Here is a 19,177-nt window from a genome sequence, read left to right as displayed (position 1 = left end):
GGTCCAGATAATGCATTGAAGGTGTGAGGCTATCTGTGCCCCAATGTTCAGACTGATTCTAATCTAAAAAAAGGGATTTACAGAATCTTATCTGGATTCATGCAGTTTTTGAGCAAAATAAAGTGTAATTCTGCAAACACAAATTCACCCCACAAACTTAAATGTGGGTGTGCATATGCAGGGCAGGAGTATCAGAGAGAGTGTGTATATGTGTGTGTGAGGGTAATGGGGTATAATTCCGTGACAGGGATGGTACATTGGTGAGACCGAGCAGAGGCTACAGCAACAAGTGAATGGACACCGCACAACAATCAACAGATAGGAGTGTTCCCTCCCAGTCGGTGAGCAGTTCAATGGTCCGGGACCTTGACCTTGGAGTGACCATTCTCCAAGGCAGACTTTGGGATAAGTTATAACGCAGAGGCTGATAGTCAAGTTTGGCACCCATGGGGATGGCCTCAATTTGGACCTTGGGTACATGTCACACGACAGGTGACCCCACTGCACTACACACGCACATTCCTACAGACGCTGGCCCTCTCATATGCTCGCAGATACACTCTTGCCCCTCCCCAAACACATGCATATAAGTTTGTGGTGTTTACTTGTAGTTGCAGAATTACATTTTGCTCAAAAACTATATGAATCCAGGTAAGATTCTGTAAATCCTTTTTAGATTAGAATCAGTCTGAACATTAGGGCTCCTCACATGTTCAATACATTATCTGGGCCAACATAGGACCTATTGTTAAAGTTCACTTGAGAATGCTACTTTAAGGACGTTCTAGAATTTACATATGGAAGAATTGAAGCCAACATGCCCATTCTAAAGGATAAGAGACTTAACAATCCAGGTCTTTTTCAATATATAATTTCAGTTACATCACATTAAACTTTTGCTATAAATTCTGTGTCCTATGATCTTATACTCCACAACCACCCAATGAAGGAGCTGCGCTCTGAAAGCTAGTGCTTCCAAATAAACCTGTTGGGACTATAACCTGGTGTTGTGTGATTTTAAACTCCTTAACAGCAGTGAGTTCCAGATTCCCACCATCCTCCAGGTGAAAATATTTTCCCTCATATTTCCTCTCAACCTGTGCCCTTACATTAAATCAATGCCCCCTCCACCCCAGTCAGGATTATCCTCTCTTTAATGAATTGTTCTGTCCCATAGCTTACCTGATAATGCCGCTTGTACTCGATTTCTGATGTTCTTCTGTTCCTCATAGCTTCATCCTTGATGTTAACTTATGTCTCCCTGGAACTGGACTGCAGCCCTGGTGCCAGACCTCCCGACTTTTATTTAAGTTGCAACAGAATACATGATGTAATGCCACAGCTATTTCTGCTCCAAGTCTTCACATTTCCTCCCAAATCCGGATGGAGTAATGTACCAGTGTTTTATACAGGCTTATCCTAATTTTATTTTGTATTCTGCATTCCCATTAATACAACCTAGGATTCTGTATACTTTTGAGATGAAGATAAGCCACCTTCATCCACTGTAGTCTATTAGATGTAGGTGTACATGAACAGCACGATTTCCAGGATTCTAAGCCAGCGACAGAGGAATAATTCCAAGACAGGATAGTATATGCAGCTGGTGCTGTTTCCATGTATCTGCTACCCTGTCCTAGGTAAAGGCTGTGGGTATGGAAAGCACTATTGCAGAAGCCTGGGTAGTTTGCTGCAGTGCATCTTGTGGATGAAATGATCTGCCAGAGAAAGTGGTGGAGGCTGGTATACTTATACTATTTAAAAGGCATTTGGTGGATATATGAATAGGAAGGGTTTAGATTTCCATACCCACAGTCTTTACCACGTCAAAGGCCAGGGTAGCAAATCCATGGCAACAGCACTAGCTGCAGTTACCATCCTGACTTGGAATTATATTGTTCCATCGCTGGCTTGTAGATGGTAGACACTGGCGTCACTGGTCAATCGAGTGAATGTTTAAGGTATGGGTGTAGACCAACCTCCATTCAAATAGGCTGCTTTGTGCTGGATGGTGTATAGCTCAAGTAAGGTGGAAGATGCACTCATCAACAAACATGGAAAGCTACCTTTCATACTCCTGTCTCATGACTTCTTAACTATAGGTAGAACTTATCTTTAGTTACTGTCAGATCTGTCTTACAGTTCAGATGTTAAAACTGACGCTCCATTTGCCTCCTTAGCTGGAAGTAAAAGAGCCCATGTATGATTTTATAGGGAGTTAATCCTGGTGACCCAGCAAAGTCATAGAAAAAAAATCCTCTGGTCCATATCACATCATTGTCAGTTAAAATGTGCAGATTGTTCTGCTGTAACACGTGTTTCATTAATGTGAATTTGCTATAACGTGATTGACAAATTGACACACTGTTTCTAAAGTGCGAACTTTTAAAATGTGTATTGGGTGTAATGTGATTATATTACCAACACTAAGCGCTGTTTCCAAAGCATGATTTTTCTACACATGGGGTGGCACAAGAGCACACTCCGTATTGTGGAAGAACTACCTGTATGCAGAAATTGATGATTTTATGATTCAAAGTTATAATCTCAACAAATGGCAAAACAAGCTCCAAAGACTAAATAGCCCACTCCTGTTTCTAAGTTCCATTCCCACATTCCTTTGAACCAACAAAATGAATCAACATTATAAGCAACAATCCAATTTGACTTCCACATAGAAAAAAAACTTAAAAATGTGCATTTCTGTTTACTACCAAATTTACTTCCGATCTCTTCTTGCTGGTAGGTGTACAACAAGATGGGGTTTTATTACTACCTATAAATGCTTTTATGCAATGTCTGAACCTAGGTAACCATTCCAGGAAAAGAGCTTTCAGACACACTACCCAGGTACACATTAACCACAATCATTTATGACATATCTTGGCAAAGGAGACAATATCTTTCAGTAATCTAGGAGAAAAAGAGTTTAATAAGATAGTCTCAAACTAAATGCCCAATGCTTTAGAATCATAGAACTTCACAGTGCATAGGGAATTTCCTCAAAAGCAACACCGTCAAATATACTTACATGATTAAAATCAGATTATGAAAAGAAGCAAGTTTGGGATTAATTATCAGAATTCATCTCCTTGGAAAGAATTTGAGTGATGTATACAAAGACAAGCCACTGTGTTTCTGAAGCTGTATTTTATCCACTGATAAAGATTTGTCTCCCAAACAATATGGTTCTCTCCAAAGCTTGTGCCAGCTGATGGAAGTACAAACGGCACTTGACTTTTAAACTACAGTTCTCAACAAATTTTGAAACAAAACACCACGATCAGATTGTTCAAGAGTCTCTTGAAACAAGCTAGCAGAAATTGCTGTCGTGCGATGGATCTCTCACTACAATAAAGTGAGAAAGCAAATGGATCAAACCACACGAACTTAACTTGTGGCAGCATTCAAAAAGTTTTTCTCCCCAAAATAGCAGTTGCTAGGAGTTGATCACTTCTCCAAGTAAAGACATTTAAATATTTAAAAAAAAACAAAGAACGATTTTAAAAAAAAGTTCAATCCTCATTACGAGTCATTGGAGCCAAGTTGAAGCATTCAATGAACATCGTACGATCACTGTTCCAGCGATCAGTCAATTTAAAAATAACAACCAGAGATTCCAAAGATAAAATGGCGTTTGGGGATCGGCCACATGGGGGACACAGGGAAAAGTGCTTTTTGCGCGCCCTTTCTTTCTTTGCACCATATGGAATTGTGGAAAAAATCTCACCAGAAAGCAAAACGATTTCAACAAATTCCAAAGGGAGCTGATGAAAAGAGATTCAATGGTGATCTAAACCGGCAATGAACGTTCAAACGACCAAAGGTCCTAATTTTTAAAAAAAATATAGAAAACATGGTATAATGTTCGAAAGGCCATCATGGGGCAGTACTCCAGACTAAACAACAGGTAACAAGATTAATCATGACAACAGTGAAAATGGTTTTCTAGCATTTTAACATAACAGGCAAATCATAATCATCAGATGCTGCTTTCTGTGGTTCCAAGCGCCATTTTAAGAACAAGGTGGAAAGTCGATCCTGAATCTGGCAGAAATGCTTCTCTAGATGTGATCAATCATAGTCCCTGTAAGGGCGGCTTCCATAACTACCACCGCCGCCGCCGTAGTAGTATGCTCCTTGGTTCCTGTATCCAGCCGAGTAGTTGTCCCGCTCTCCTGGATCGTAGCGGCCTCCGCCGCTGTAGCCGGCGCTCCTGTCAGCATCCCAGTAACCGCCGCCGCCGCCTCTCCTCCGGTTACTGTAACCGCCTCGGCCTCCACCGTAACCACGGCCTCCTCCCGACTTCTTCTCGGCGTGACCCACTCGGATCTGCCGCCCGTCGATGGATTTTCCGTTCATGGCCTGCAGCGCGTCCCTGGCGTCGTCCGGGTTCTCGAAAGTGATGAAGCCGAAGCCGCGGGAAGCCATGGTGTCTCTGTCCTTAATCACTTTCACCTCAGCGATCTGGCCGTACTTGGAGAAAACCTCTTCCAGGGATTGCTCGTCTGTGTCGAAGTTCAGGCCGCCGACGAACAACTTTCCGTCGTCGGACATGGTGAGGGGATTAGTGCGCACTCGAAGCTGTAAGTGCAGGAGCGGAGAATGGCGCCGATCAGTCAGTCAGTTAGTCCGCACAAACAGACAAAGAGGAAGCAGAGAGCGGAAATAGCCTCATTTCAATGGCCGCAAGAGAAGATGGCCGTCTCTCCCACCCCTTTCAATTCGGGGGCTTGGCTAATTCTCAAAGAGCAGCTGCAGGAGAATAAATAAAAAACACTGACCAATGTAGAGAAATGAGCCTAATTTGAGATCCCAGCAAATTAAGAACAGGATTAAGTGATCAGGACATCATATCAAGCACTCAAAGCACAAACTAGTTCATGCTCCTTTTTACGCTCTGTCCCACGCTTCAAATCTTTTCCACACGGCTTCAATATCACCCACAGCAAAAATCTATGTGTACAACACTTTAATCACATTTCCTTATAAGGCGCTTCACAGGAGCAATCGTCAAACTGTATGACGAGATACAGTGCTTTTAAAGCTAAGATAGATTTTGTTTGAACAATGAAGGGTAATGCTAAGAGAGCGGGTAAGTGGAGCTGAGGCCACGAAAAGATCAGCCATGATCTTATTGAATGGTGGAGCAGGCGTGAAGGGCCAGATGGCCGACTCTTGCTCCTAGTTCTTATATATGGACATTGTACTCCCTCCAAGGCTAAGATACATCTTTCCTAAGGCAAAAGGAGGACTGCAGATGCTGGAAACCAGAGTTCTAGATTAGAGTGGTGCTGGAAAAGCACAGCAGGACAGGCAGCATCCGAGAAGCAGGAAAATCGACGTTTCGGGCAAAAGCCCTTCACCACACCTAAGAGGTGGTGATCAGATCTGTTCACAGTTCTCCAAGTGGGTTCTAGCCAGTGGTTTGTACAGCTGGAGCATAACCTCTGCGTCCTTACACTCCAAACCTCTAGATATAACCGTTCCCTCCGTGACTACCTGGTCAGGTCCACACCCTCCTACAACCCACCCTACCCATCCTGGCACCTTCCCCTGCCACCGCAGGAATTGCAAAACCTGCACTCACACCTCCTCCCTCACCTCCATCCAAGGCCCTAAAGGAGCCTTCCACATCCAAAGTTTTACCTGCACATCCACCAATATCATTTATTGTATCCGTTGCTCCTGATGTGGTCTCCTCTACATTGTTAGGAAGCATCCAGTCTCCCCAGAGCACTTTAGGGAACATCTCTGGGACATAATCAACCACACCACCCTGTGGCCCAACATTTCAACTCCCCCTCCCACTCTGCCGAGGACATGGAGGTCCTGGGCCTCCTTCACTGCTGCTCCCTCACCACCAGACGCCTGGAGGAACAACGCCTCATCTTCCGCCTCGGAACACTTCAACCCCAGGGCATCAATGTGGACTTCAACAGTTTCCTCATTTCCCCTTCCCCCACCTTACCCTAGTTCCAAACTTCCAGCTCAGCACTGTCCCCATGACTTGTCCGGACTTGTCCTACCTGCCTAATTTCTTTTCCACCTATCCACTCCACCCTCCTCCATGACCTATCACCTTCATCCCCTCCCCCACTCACCCATTGTACTCTATGCTACTTTCTCCCCACCCCCACCCTCCTCTAGCTTATCTCTCCACCCTTCAGGCTCTCTGCCTTTATTCCTGCTGAAGGGCTTTTGCCCGAAACGTCAATTTTACTGCTCCTCGGATGCTGCCTGAACTGCTGTGCTCTTCCAGTACCACTAATGCAGAATCTGGTTTCCAGCATCTGCAGTCATTGTTTTTACCCTCTAGATATAAAGGCAAGCATTCCATTAGCCACCTTGTTTATTTTCTGTACCTGTTCATGACATTTTAAAGATCTACGCACTTGAACCTCCAAATCTCTTTGAACATCCACTGTATTTAACTTAATATCATATAGAAAGGTCCCTAAAATCATTCTTTTTCAGTCCTATCATTCTCCCCAAGTTCTACTTTAACATAAGTAAACTTGATAAATACAATCAGAGCTAGAACATTTTAATCTACAGTACCCATTAACAATGTCCCATTATGTTGAATGATTTGATTACAACATAATCTCAAATAATGGATTAACCATGCTATGGATCTGTTGCTAAGAATATGGTGCCCAGAACTCCAAAAGTCAAAACATTTCCTGACAGAACTTCTTGTCTAAGGTAGAATCAATGTGGAAATTCAGAATCAGCTTTCAGATGAAAAACAGCCACCATCACAGATTCTCCACGTATGCATCAATCAAAAGGCAAATTCAGAACATAGAAACAGTAACTAGGAGAAAGAGAGGACTGCAAATGTTGGAGAGTCAGAGTCTAAAAGACTGGCGCTGGAAAAGCACAGCTGGTCAAGCAGCATCCGAGGAGTGGGAGAGTTGACGTTTGGGCATAAATCCCTTCATCATTCTTCCTGCTCAAATGCTGCCTGACCTGCTGTGCTTTTTCCAGTGCCACACTTTTTGACAGAGAAACAACAGTCAAATGTGATTTCCCTTTACTAAGCATCATTGGAGTTAGAGTCAAACAGCACAGAAACTGATCCTTCCGTCCAACTAGTCCACACTGACCATGTTCCCAAACCAAACTAGTTCCACACCGACCATGTTCCCAAACTAAACTAGTTCCACCTGCCTGTGTTTGGCCCACTTCCCTCCAACCTTTCCTATTTACGTACTTATCCAAACATCTTTTGAACATTGCGACTGTACCTACATCCATCACTTCCTCTGGCAGTTCGTTCCACACACTAACCACTTTCTGTGTGAACAAGTTGCCCTTCATAACATTTTAAAATTTTTCTCCTTAAAAGATATGCCCCCTAGTTTTGGACTCCACCACCTTAAAGAAAAGATCTTTGCTAGTCATCTTATCTACGCCCCTCATGATTTTATAAACCTCTAAATGATCACCACTCAACCTCTCAAGCTCCAGTGAAAAAAGTCCCAGCCTATTTTTTATAACTCAAACCTTTCATTCCCGGCAAAATTCTGGTAAATCTTTCTGAACCTTCACCAGTTTAAATAATATCCTTCCTATAACAGGGTGACAAGAACTGCACACATAGACTCCAGAAGAGGCCTCACCAATGTCCTGTACAAACTCAACATGATGTCCTATTCTTATTTTCATATTACTTTTTCAATCTCAATCATATTCTCCAGCACAATAACCTTCCAAGATCTCTATGCTCTTCCATTTCTGACCTGATGTGCATTCTACCACCGTAGATGACTGTCTCTTTCTCCCCATGACATGCAGCTTCACCTCAAGATTCCATTCACTATCTACATTTTCAGAGCATTTGCCTGACATCCACTAATAATGAATTTAAACTTTCTCTAAATATTGGGAAGACTAAGCATCTCCGATTTGAATTTCTCCACTATGGGTGACTGTGACTACACGAAGCTCTGAAATTCTGCTTTAAAAACATCTCTGCCTCACTGTCCTATAAGACGTTCACTAAAACTTAACAAATAAATGTGTGATCAAGTAAGTTTTAAGCAGTGTCTTAAAGGAGGCGAGAGAGATAAAGGCTGAAAACATTTAGGGAGTCAACACATTTACATGAAAAGGAAATGGTGCTATATTAGTTATTTATTAACTCTTTCTTAAGAGCCTTTTTAAAACCACACCTAGTAGGCTAGATATGTGAAAGCCAACGTTTATAATGTATTTGGATTTTCTGAAGAAATTTGATAAGATGCCACACAAGAGGTTGTTCCTCATGTTGAGAGCTCAAGGGATTTGCAGTAATATATGAACATAGATTGAGGATTGTTTAATAGACAGAAAGTAGCATAGGAATGAACAGGTTATTTTCAGGTCAGCAGAGTGTATCTTGGTTAAATGTCATAAAGATCAGTAGCTATGTTGTGGAGGTGCTGGTGATGTACTGGCGTGGACCAAGTTAAAAATCTCATAACACCAGGTTGTAGTCCAACAGGTGTATTTGGAAGTACAAACTTTTGGAGTGCTGCTCCTTTGTCAAGTAGCTTATCACTAGCTACCTGATAAAGGAGCAACGCTCCAAAAGCTTGTACTTCCAGATAAACCTGTTGGACTATAACCTGGTGTCGTGTGATTTTTAATTATAAAGATCAGTGTTTTAGTTTATTTATTCACAGGACAGTGCTAGACATGCTGACATTTATTGTCCATTCTCAATTGCCTTTAAGTATGATTTAATGATAATCTAGTAAAAAATGAGTCAAAATGTAAATGGCATGTTGGCCTTTTAACAGAGGCGAAAATACAAGGGGAGTGACAATATCTTCATTGTGCAGAGTCTTGAGTGGAGTTAGGCATTCAAATTTGGACTCTAATTCATCTGAATGATAGAGGATTTAAGATTATTTATAAAAACAAGTCATTTATGCAATAATTCCCTCAAGATTAGAAGCTTGAGGGGTAATTGAATCAAGAAATAATAAATGTTTTCCATGAACACAGATAAACTATTTCCTCTGAAAAGCAAGTGTTGAATAAGGGAAAATAATATTAATGGCTAGATTATTTTGGAATGAAATAAGGAAGGACTTTCATACACAGGCTAATGAAATCTGGAATTATCTCCCCAAATATTTTAATTCAGTTTAAAGTTGCAAGACTAGAGGTAAACAAATTTCAAGAATCAAGCAATAATACAATCGTGTCTGGAATATTTTTGTTGCTGTGTCACAAGCCTAGAGTTAACATTATTGCCCTAATAATTGTTAATGTAAACCTCCGGAAGTTTTCTGTGAATGACTGCCTTGGTCAGCTACTGGTGTCCATAACTTATCCAAGCAGAAAGAAAAATAGAGATGGAAGGAAGGGAGCGCCAGGCTGGAGGAAACAATGAGATGTAAGGGGGATCCCAGCTGGAGGAGGCGAGGAGACGGAAGGAAGGGGATCCAGACTGGAGGAGGAGTGGAGATGAAAGAAAGGGGATGCAGGCTGGAGCAGTGGAGATAAGATTCAATCACAAAAAGGCAATGAAATGTTTGATCAGTCATAATCATGTTAAATGATGGAGCAGGCTCAATGGGCTGAATTGCCTACTGTTGGTCCAACATTTCTGTATGCCACAGGTACATTTTTAGGACTTTTTTTGAGGATGATGACATTTATCAGTCAGGAAATTAAGGATTATGGTAAATGCAAGAAAGTGGACATGAGGAATATCACATTAGCCATGATCCTATTGAACAGTGGAGCAGGATTGAGGGGCTAAATGGCCTGGTCCTGTTCATTTTTTAATGATTTTTCTTACATCATAATAATAAAAAATTAAGGTCCTAACACACAGGAAAGGTTGATTTTTAACTTTTGGTTCATGAATATCTGAGTTGCCTTTTTGTAAAGCTCAAAGTTATTTTGAGCAGTGAACTAAAAACAGCATTTGCAAGAAATTGTGTGAGTGATTTTAGCTAAATGAACCCCCAACCCTACCTCCGTGATCATTACTATGGGCAAAGTTAAAAATCACAACACCAGGTTATAGTCCAACAGGTTTATTTGGAAACAGTAGCACTGCTCCTTCATCAGGTGGTTGTGGATTATAAGATCTTATACTCCACAACCACCTGATGAAGGAGCAGCGCTAGTGTTTCCAAATAAACCTGTTGGACTATAACCTGGTGTTGTGTGATTTTTAATTTTGTCCACCCCAGTCCAACACTGGCACCTCCAAATCAGGTTTATTTGAAAATAAAAGCTTTTGGAGTGCTGTTCCTTCATTAGGTAGCAAAAGAGCAGTGCTGTGAAAGCTTGTACCTTCAAATAAACCTGTTGGACTCCAACACCGACATCTCCACATCATTACTCCACATTAACAACCTGGTATATATTGCATGCTGTCCTGGAGATTTTTCTACATTTACACCTGTTTGACTATTCAAATGTGAGGGATACACTCTTTCTTCTTCGAATAATCAGTTGCCAATAGGTAAAAAAATTGAGAATTTTTACTACGAAGCAGTGACAGTTACATTCTAGTTGCCGAGATTAAGCATATAACTCCATTGATTCTAAGTTTGGCTTAAGCTTTAAACATAGAGAAGTGATTGCTGGGCCTCTTACTGAGATATTTGTATCATCGATAGTCACAGGTGAGGTGCTGGAAGATGTGAGGTTGGCTAACGTGGTGCCACTGTTTAAGAAGGATGGTAAGGTCAAGCCAGGGAACTATAGACCAGTGAGCCTGACCTCGGTGGTGGGCAAGTTGTTGGAGGGAATCCGGAAGGATAGGATGTACATATATTCGGAAAGGCAAGGACTGATTAGGGATAGTCAACATGGCTTTGTGCGTGGGAAATCATGTCTCACAAACTTGATCGAGTTTTTTGAAGAACTAACAAAGAGGATTGATGAGGGCAGAGCGGTAGATGTGATCTCTATGGACTTCAGTAAGGCGTTCGACAAGGTTCCCCATGGGAGACTGATTAGCAAGGTTAGATCTCACAGAATACAGGGAGACCTAGCCATTTGGATACAGAACTGGCTCAAAGGTAGAAAACAGAGGGTGATGGGGCGGAGGGTTGTTTTTCAGACTGGAGGCCTGTGACCAGTGGAGTGCCACAAGGATCGGTGCTGGGTCCTCTACTTTTTGACATTTACATAAATGATTTGGATGCGAGCATAAGAGGTACAGTTAGTAAGTTTGCAGATGACACCAAAATTGGAGGTGTAGTGGACAGAGAAGAGGGTTACCTCAGATTACAACAGGATCTTTAACAGATGGGCCAATGGAATGAGAAGTGGCAGATAATTCCGATAAATGCGAGGTGCTGCATTTTGGGAAAGCAAATCTTAGCAGGACTTATACACTTAATGGTAACGTCCTAGGGAGTGTTGCTGAACAAAGACCTTGGAGTGCAGGTTCATATCTCCTTGAAAGTGGAGTCGCAGGTAGATAGGATAGTGAAGAAAGCATTTGGTATGCTTTCTTTTATTGGTCAGAGTATGGAGTACAGGAGTTGGGAGGTCATGTTGCGACTGTACAAGACATTGGTTAGGCCACTGTTGGAATATTGCATGCAATTCTGGTCTTCTTCCTATCGGAAAGATGTTGTGAAACTTGAAAAGGTTCAGAAAAGACTTACAAGGATGTTGCCAAGGTTGGAGGATTTGAGCTACAGGGAGAGGCTGAACAGGCTGTGGCTGTTTTCCCTGGAGCGTCGGAGGCTGTAGGGTGACCTTATAGAGGTTTACAAAATTATGAGGGGCATGGATAGGGTAAATAGGCAAAGTCTTTTCCCTGGGGTCGGGAAGTCCAGAACTGGAGAGCATAGGTTTAGTGTGAGAGGGGAAAGATATAAAAGAGACCCAAGGGGCAACTGTTTCACACAGAGGGTGGAATGGGTATGGAATGAGCTGCCAGAGGAAGTGGTGGAGGCTGGTACAATTACGCCATTTGAGGCATTTGGATGGGTATATGAATAGGAAGAGTTTGGAGGGATATGGGGCGGATGCTGGCAGGTCGAACTAGATTGGGTTGGGATATCTGTTGGAATGGACAGGTTGGACCGAAGGGTCTTTTTCCATGCTGTACATCTCTTTGACTCTATAAAGATGCTGATAGCTTTAATAATCCAATCACAACATGGCATTCTGTTAGTAAGTCACTTGACTTGAACCCTTGTAACATCAGTGAGGTTCAGTTTGTGGTAGCTAGTGTACGTGTTTAGGTAATCTGTTCAACACTCTGCCACATAAATTTGCTTCTGCTGCGAATAGGCTTAACTGTTATATAATGTTACCTCAAAACAGGTAAGCTGTTTTCTAGTATTTTTAACTATTATATGACATTGGCTCAATCACACGGTTTTCTTATATCCCCACAAAACCTTGTCTCTGTCTATGCTAATTTCTTCAATTGTATCACAATCCTCCTCCCTGTTCTCTATACAGTATCCATATCGTCCCCTCATGAGTGAATATAGACACACAGTGTTCATTTAGAACCCTATGTCTTCCAGCTGCGTACACAAGTTACCACTGTGGTCTTAATAGGCATGACGCTTTCCCTCATTATCCTTCATGTACCTGTAAAACAACTTGGGATTTTCCTTTTTTTAATCTGCCAGTACTTTTTCATGAACCTTTAGTTCTCCTGATCTTTTTAAAGTTCCCTCATATACCTTCTATCTTCTCTTGAGTTTCTGCTGTTTTGACCCCTTGGTATCTGCCATATGCCTCCTTTTTTTCCCTGAATCCACTGAGTGTATATCCCTCAATATTCAGCGTTCAAAGGATTTGATGGTCTCACCCTTTCTCTTTATTGGAACATGTGTACTCTCCATAGTTTCTTCCTGAATGCATCCTGTTCTGAGGCAGACTTACTTGAAAGCATCTGCTCCCAGTCCACGCTGGACAAATCATATCTGATCTTATTAAAGTCAGCCTTCTTCCAGTTGTGAACATTTGATTTCAGGCCCATCCATGTCCTTTTCCACAGCAATCTTGAATCGGAGTTATGACCACGGTCTGCAAAATGCTCCCCCATTGATACTTCATCTACTTACCCAGCTGCGTTAGTTAAAATTAAGTCCAAACCACCCCCCTTCCTTGTACAGCCTTCTATGTAATGAATTAAATAGTTGTCCTGGAAGCATTTCAAAAATTCCACTTGATCTTTTAACCTTTCTCACTACGGCTATCCCAATTAATGTTAGGAATGTTGAAATCCCCAAAATATCATGACCCCCTTAGTAGTAGGCAGATAGTAAAATTAGCAAGGAATATATTGATATTCTAGGACTTGTTGATATTAAGAGGACAGATGTTGGGTACCTCAAAAAACATTAAGGTAGGTAAGTCCCCAGGGTTTGAAGGGGTCTATCCCATAAGACAAAAGGGGGCAAGAGACAAGATTGCTGGGGTCTTGACAGAAAACTTTGTATCTCCTTTAGCCACAGGCGAGGTCCCAGAAGATTGGAGAATAGCCAATACTATTCCTTTGTTTCAGAAGAAAATAGGGATAATCCTGGAAACTGTAGGCTGGTGAGCCTTTTACAGTAGTAGGGAAATCACTGGAGAAGATTCTTAGGCACAAGTGTACTTATATTTGAAAAACAATGGACTTAATAGAGATAGCCAGCATCGCTTTGGGTGGGGAGGTCTTGTGACTCAGGGTAGGGAAGTAGATGTTGTCTAAATGGACTTTATTATAGAATTTGGCAAGGTACCTTTTGTAAATTGGTGCAGATTAGTCACATGGGATCCATTGACTAATTGGATTCAAAATTGGTTTGGTCATAGAAGACAGAAGGTAGTTATGGAGGAATATTTTCTGATTGGAGGTCTGTGACCAGTGGTGTTCCGCAAGCATTAGTGCTGGGACTGCTTGTCTGTAATTTATGTAAATTATTTGGATAAAAATGTTGGTGGTCTGATTAGTAAGTTTGCAGACGAGAAGAAAATTGATGGAATTGTGAATAGTGTGTAAGGTTACTGAAGGATATGGCATAAGCAGAAAGTTGGGCGGAGCAACAGCAGATAGTTTAATTTGGACAAGTGTCGGGTGATGCATTTTAAGAGGTCAAATGCAAGAGGAAAAGTCATCCCTAGTCAAGATGATGAATAATATTTATAAGTTTCAAATCCAAAGGCATGTCTGGAACAAGAGAGTTCTGGATACTTCTAAATAATGGATGAGCAATTTTCTCACCTATTTCTTAGTTTCCATTCCAGAGTACCTCAGATCCTGAAGATTCTTACAACAGTGGTAGTTCATTCTCTTCTTCCACTGTGAAAACAAGAGTGTTCTCATTGAGCAAGTCTTCCACTTCTTTAGGCCCATTTTGCCCACATTTAAGAGGCCCAGTTCCATTTAATAATTGCACAATGTTTATTAAAAATGCTGTCAACTTTGATATTTCTGAATATTTTTCAGTACCACATTTCCTTTTTGAATTTTATGACTTTCTTTAGAGTCTCTCTCAGTCTACTGAATTTCCACTTATCCTGGCATTTGATTAAGCCTTTTCTTTCAACAAGATACTGTGCCTTGCCTCATTTGTCAATCATGATTGGTTAACAACACAAAAAGCTTTTACTTTTCTTCTGACATTTTACTTATTTTGCATTATACGGAGTATGTATTTTAATACTTACTCTTTACCTTTCAGTTTATCCATTAACAATTCAACACAATTCAATTGCTGTGGTCAACTCTCCTCACCTCTCGCTTTTGTTTTAGACGGTCTTATTCCCCCTCAAACTCATTCATATTATGGTCATTATTAGCAAAATGTTCCTTTACCATAAGATTAAGATGGTTTGATCTAGTTTGATTTGTGCCCATGTAGGTTCTGAAAAAAATTCTAGTAATCATTTTGTGGGGAATTCTATTATTATGCTATTTTGTTATTCTTTATTATGCAGTGATCCCAGTTGATGGTAATACTGAACAAGTTGGATCCCAGAGTGAAACCATGCCCGATAAACCACAAATTCTTTAGCAATTTGTTGACTGTGATCAGTCACTAACATATTCAAAAGAGGGTGCCAATGCATTCTTAACAAAAGAACAAAATTTATCACACGTAAAAGGTAAATCAAATTAATAATATTACCATTTTAAATGATTCTTTATAAAGTGTAATATTAGAAATGTCAAGAATAAGCCCCCAACATCACTGACATTCGAATATCTGTAATGTTAAGGCTTATCATAGAAATTCTCATAGAATCCCTACAGCGTGGAAATAGCCCATCTGGCCCAACAAGCCTACACCAACCCTCCAAGAGCAGCCCATTCAAACCCATTCCCCTAAACTACTACTCCACATTTACCCCTGAATAGTGCATCTAACCTACACATCCCTGAACACTATTGGCAGTTTAGCATGGTCAATTCACCTAACCTGCACATTTTTGGATTATGGAAGGAAATTGGAGCACCCAGAGGAATGCTATGCAAACACGGGGAGAATATGCAAACTCCACACAGTCACCTGAGACTGGAATCGAATCCGGGTCCCTGGTGCTGTGAAACAGCAGTGCTAACCAGAGCCACCATGTTGTGCCCTCTGAACCTTCCTTGTTCAGAGGGTACAACAATACTTGGTTCCTTTCTGGCAAAAAACTTTGCATTCAATTTACGCAATTTACTTAGTTAATATCCCTTCAGAAAAACCTTTAAGCAAGCTGCTCACATAGCTCATTTCCTTAAAGCACTAGCTTTCAAAGCCACCTGAAGGAGCAGTGCTTCAAAAGCTAGTGCTTCCAAATAAACCTGTTGGACTATAACCTGGTGTTGAGAGATTTTTAACTTTCTCCACCCCAGTCCAACACCAGCTCCTTCAAATCATCCTTAAGTTCAAGCATTCAACAGTCTTATTGGATATCTTCGCTGAAACCTTAAAGTTTTCTGTTTCTAAAGCTCCTCTCTTACAAGCCACTCCAGCCTTCTTTTCTTCTGTCCTATTTGTTTTGGACACAGGATTGCACTTAAAATGTTGCAGAACTTTTCACTCAGAAAGAGATCTGCACACCACTAATCTCCTGGATGTTCTCTTTCTAAAAGTTTCTGTCTCTGTGTCATAGGAGCCCTTGATGCAAGATAATAGCCCTTTGTTATAATGCCCTTTTACACTTATTTTCTAGTGCATGGATCTTTTCAACTTGCATTTTGTTTTAAAAAGCCTCAATTAAATACATGTAAATAAAACTTCCATAGAACACAAAATGAAACTAAAGCTTTATCTCCTCAACACACACCAATCCAACTTAAAGCTATACATGGTCCTACCCAAATTAGAAACAAAGTTTCAAAATAATAATATTAACGAACCATGAACCTTTGTCATAATTGATTGTGTTGTCCTGCATATCCTCAAACACTCTCCATACAACCTGGCGATCTCTATATAAAAAGGAAGCAAGACTCCTTGTTCTTTTCTACTGCTTTGTTACCGGTCTGTTATCCATTCTTTCTTGTATGGTACTTGATCTTTATCAACATTACAGGCATCTGACTAGAACATATATTTTTAAGAAAAATTGTGCTTTTATTTAGTTCCCAGTGCTAGGTTTGTGTGGGGACACAGCTCTTCATGGAACTGTCTTATCTTGCTCATTTGCCTGACCAATTCTTAATCAGTTTTTAAAAATTCCATGCCTTTTTCCCTTCCACCACCATAATTAGTTTAAATCTTTCCCTACTGTTGTTTTAACAGAGCAAGGTGTGCTTTTGTAGTTTCAGTGAAGGCAGGTAATCCTGCCTGTATAGCCATCTCTAGTATCAGAGAAATCAGAAACTCAATTGGTACTACTTCTACCTGAGTCAGAAACTTGTGGGTGCAAATCCAGGATGTGAATACAAAAATTACTATCAAGGGTTGTACTAGAGATGTCTTTCCTCAGACAGCCTTTTAGTGGGATGTAAAAGATCTGGAGCTGCTATTTGCAAACAGCGGGGGAAATTATGTCAAACATACTGGCCAGTATTTGTTCCTCAACCATGATCAGACAAATGACATTGGCTAATTGTACAGCATGCACTTTGCAATCGGCAACCAGGTCTCTTATGTTTCAATAATGACTATACTTCGAAAGTACTTCATTGGCTGTTACGAATGTTGCAATGTGTCCTGGTCACAAAGATAGGTTTATGTACTATGTTTTCTTTGAACATCAGTGAGTGACTGGGAGAACGTTAATATCCTTAGCTTTGTGTAGCACATGGCTAGCAGGCCAATCCAGAGATTACTGCCCTCAAGGATCTTCTCCCTAACCTAGTTTTTAAACTTCATAAATTTTTTCACAGAACCTAGAATCTATTCTTATCTGTGCCACTGGTTTTCACATGTATAACTTCTGGACGATCATTGTTACACTGCTGAATATTTTATGCTCAGCGACATTCTGAAAAACATCTACAAGCCAAATACTTTGAAATTTTGGATCGCATCTATTCCAACTACAGAATCCCCTCAATAATCAGTCACATATAAACTTCCCTTGCTCCTCAATACCTAATAATCAATATTAGTAATTTTGTCCATACTGTGAAATCTTAAAAGGGTATGCCTTTCAGTTAAATCCAGTTCCAATAATCCTCATTACACCCCTGGGCTGTTGGTTCCTACCATGAGGATAGTCACAATCTTCATTAAGAACTGTTGTATTCCTAGCAATGTGAGGTGATCACCCTCAAAATAGTCCAGAAAATTTACTGCCTGTGTTACAATTTATACTACATTCAGTTGACTTTGCAATTTCCAAATTACCTAAAGGCTGTGCTCCAGAAATAGCTATGGATTAATGATATGGAAAATTGTGCAGATGTGTCCTCAAACACAATCTGGTCAATTATCACTGTCCATTAGCCAACTGGTGGAAGGTATCATCTACAGTACTATTAAGCAACACTTAGGTCAGCCATATCCTATTCAGTTTAGGTTCCACCATCACCACTAGGTTCTAGACATCATCATAGCCTTGACCCAAACACGTTCATTAAAAAAATAAACAATTTCTAGAGATAAGGTAAGGATGAATTGCTTAGACATCAAGGCAGCATTTGACAAGAATATTGCAGCTCTGTAGTCATGCCTAGTAAATGGAAAACAGTTGTGTTCATGTAAGCAATTGTCTTAGCTCCAGGACACTGCTGCTACAGGAGTTTTCACAGCATTAGCACAGATCCAATCATCTTTAGCTGCTTCAGAAATAACCTTTTCTCCAACACAAGATCAATAGTGGGGATGCAGTGTTCAATTCCATTTGCAACTCCTCAAATAAAAATAAAAGTCCATTCCTGCACATGGAAAGATCTGATCAATATTCTGGCTTAGGCTAATAAGTGGCAAGTAACATCTGGTCCACAGAAATGCCAGGCAATGACCATCTCCAGCACAACAGAACCTAATTATTTACCATTCACATTCAATACCACTTCCGATGCTAAATTCTCCTCCAACATCATGCTGGGTGACAATATGGATCAGAAACTTGATTTGAAACAGCTCCATAATTATATACACTGGAGCAGATCACAAGGTGAGAATTCTGACAGTAATTCACCTTCTGATTCCCTGAAACTTCACAGAAAAAATACAGCGCAGTACAGGCCCTTCGGCCCTCGATGTTGCGCCAACCAAAGCCTACCTAACCTACACTAGCCCAATAACCTCCATATGCTTGTCCAATGCCCGCTTAAATGCCCATAAAGAGGGAGAGTCCACCACTGCTACTGGCAGGGCATTCCATGAACTCACAACCCGCTGAGTAAAAAGTCTACCCCTAACATCTGTCCTATACCTACCACCCCTTAATTTAAAGCTGTGTCCCCTACTAACAGCTGACTTCATTAGCGGAAAAAGGTTCTCACTGTCAACCCTATCTAAACCCCTAATCATCTTGTACACCTCTATCAAATCTCCCCTAAACCTTCTTTTCTCCAATGAGAAAAGCCCTAAGTGCCTCAGCCTTTCCTCATACGATCTTCCTACCATGCCAGGCAACATCCTGGTAAACCTCCTCTGCACTCATTCCAATGCCTCCACATCCTTCCTATAATATGGTGACCAAAACTGCACACAGTACTCCAGATGAGGCTGCACCAGAGTCTTATACAACTGCAACATGACCTCAGGCCTCCGGAACTCAATTCCTCTACCAATAAAGCCCAGTACACCATATG

General features: G+C 41.0%; 1 protein-coding gene across 1 annotated transcript in view; it reads right to left on the bottom strand.

The window, feature by feature from the left end:
• Positions 1-2,914: 2,914 nt before the first annotated feature.
• Positions 2,915-19,177, bottom strand: part of LOC140453958 (uncharacterized) — a 30,154-nt gene continuing 13,891 nt past the window's right edge. Inside the window, exon 2 of the mRNA XM_072548843.1 lies at positions 2,915-4,623. Coding sequence (XP_072404944.1) covers positions 4,075-4,623 — 549 coding nt within the window. The 3' untranslated portion in view covers positions 2,915-4,074. The remainder of the gene's footprint in view (positions 4,624-19,177) is intronic.

Source organism: Chiloscyllium punctatum, chromosome 3 (assembly GCF_047496795.1).
Source record: "Chiloscyllium punctatum isolate Juve2018m chromosome 3, sChiPun1.3, whole genome shotgun sequence".
NCBI classification, from domain to species: domain Eukaryota; kingdom Metazoa; phylum Chordata; class Chondrichthyes; order Orectolobiformes; family Hemiscylliidae; genus Chiloscyllium; species Chiloscyllium punctatum.
The sequence above is the reverse complement of the archived record's forward strand: the minus strand, read 5'-3'. Positions and strand labels throughout refer to the sequence as shown.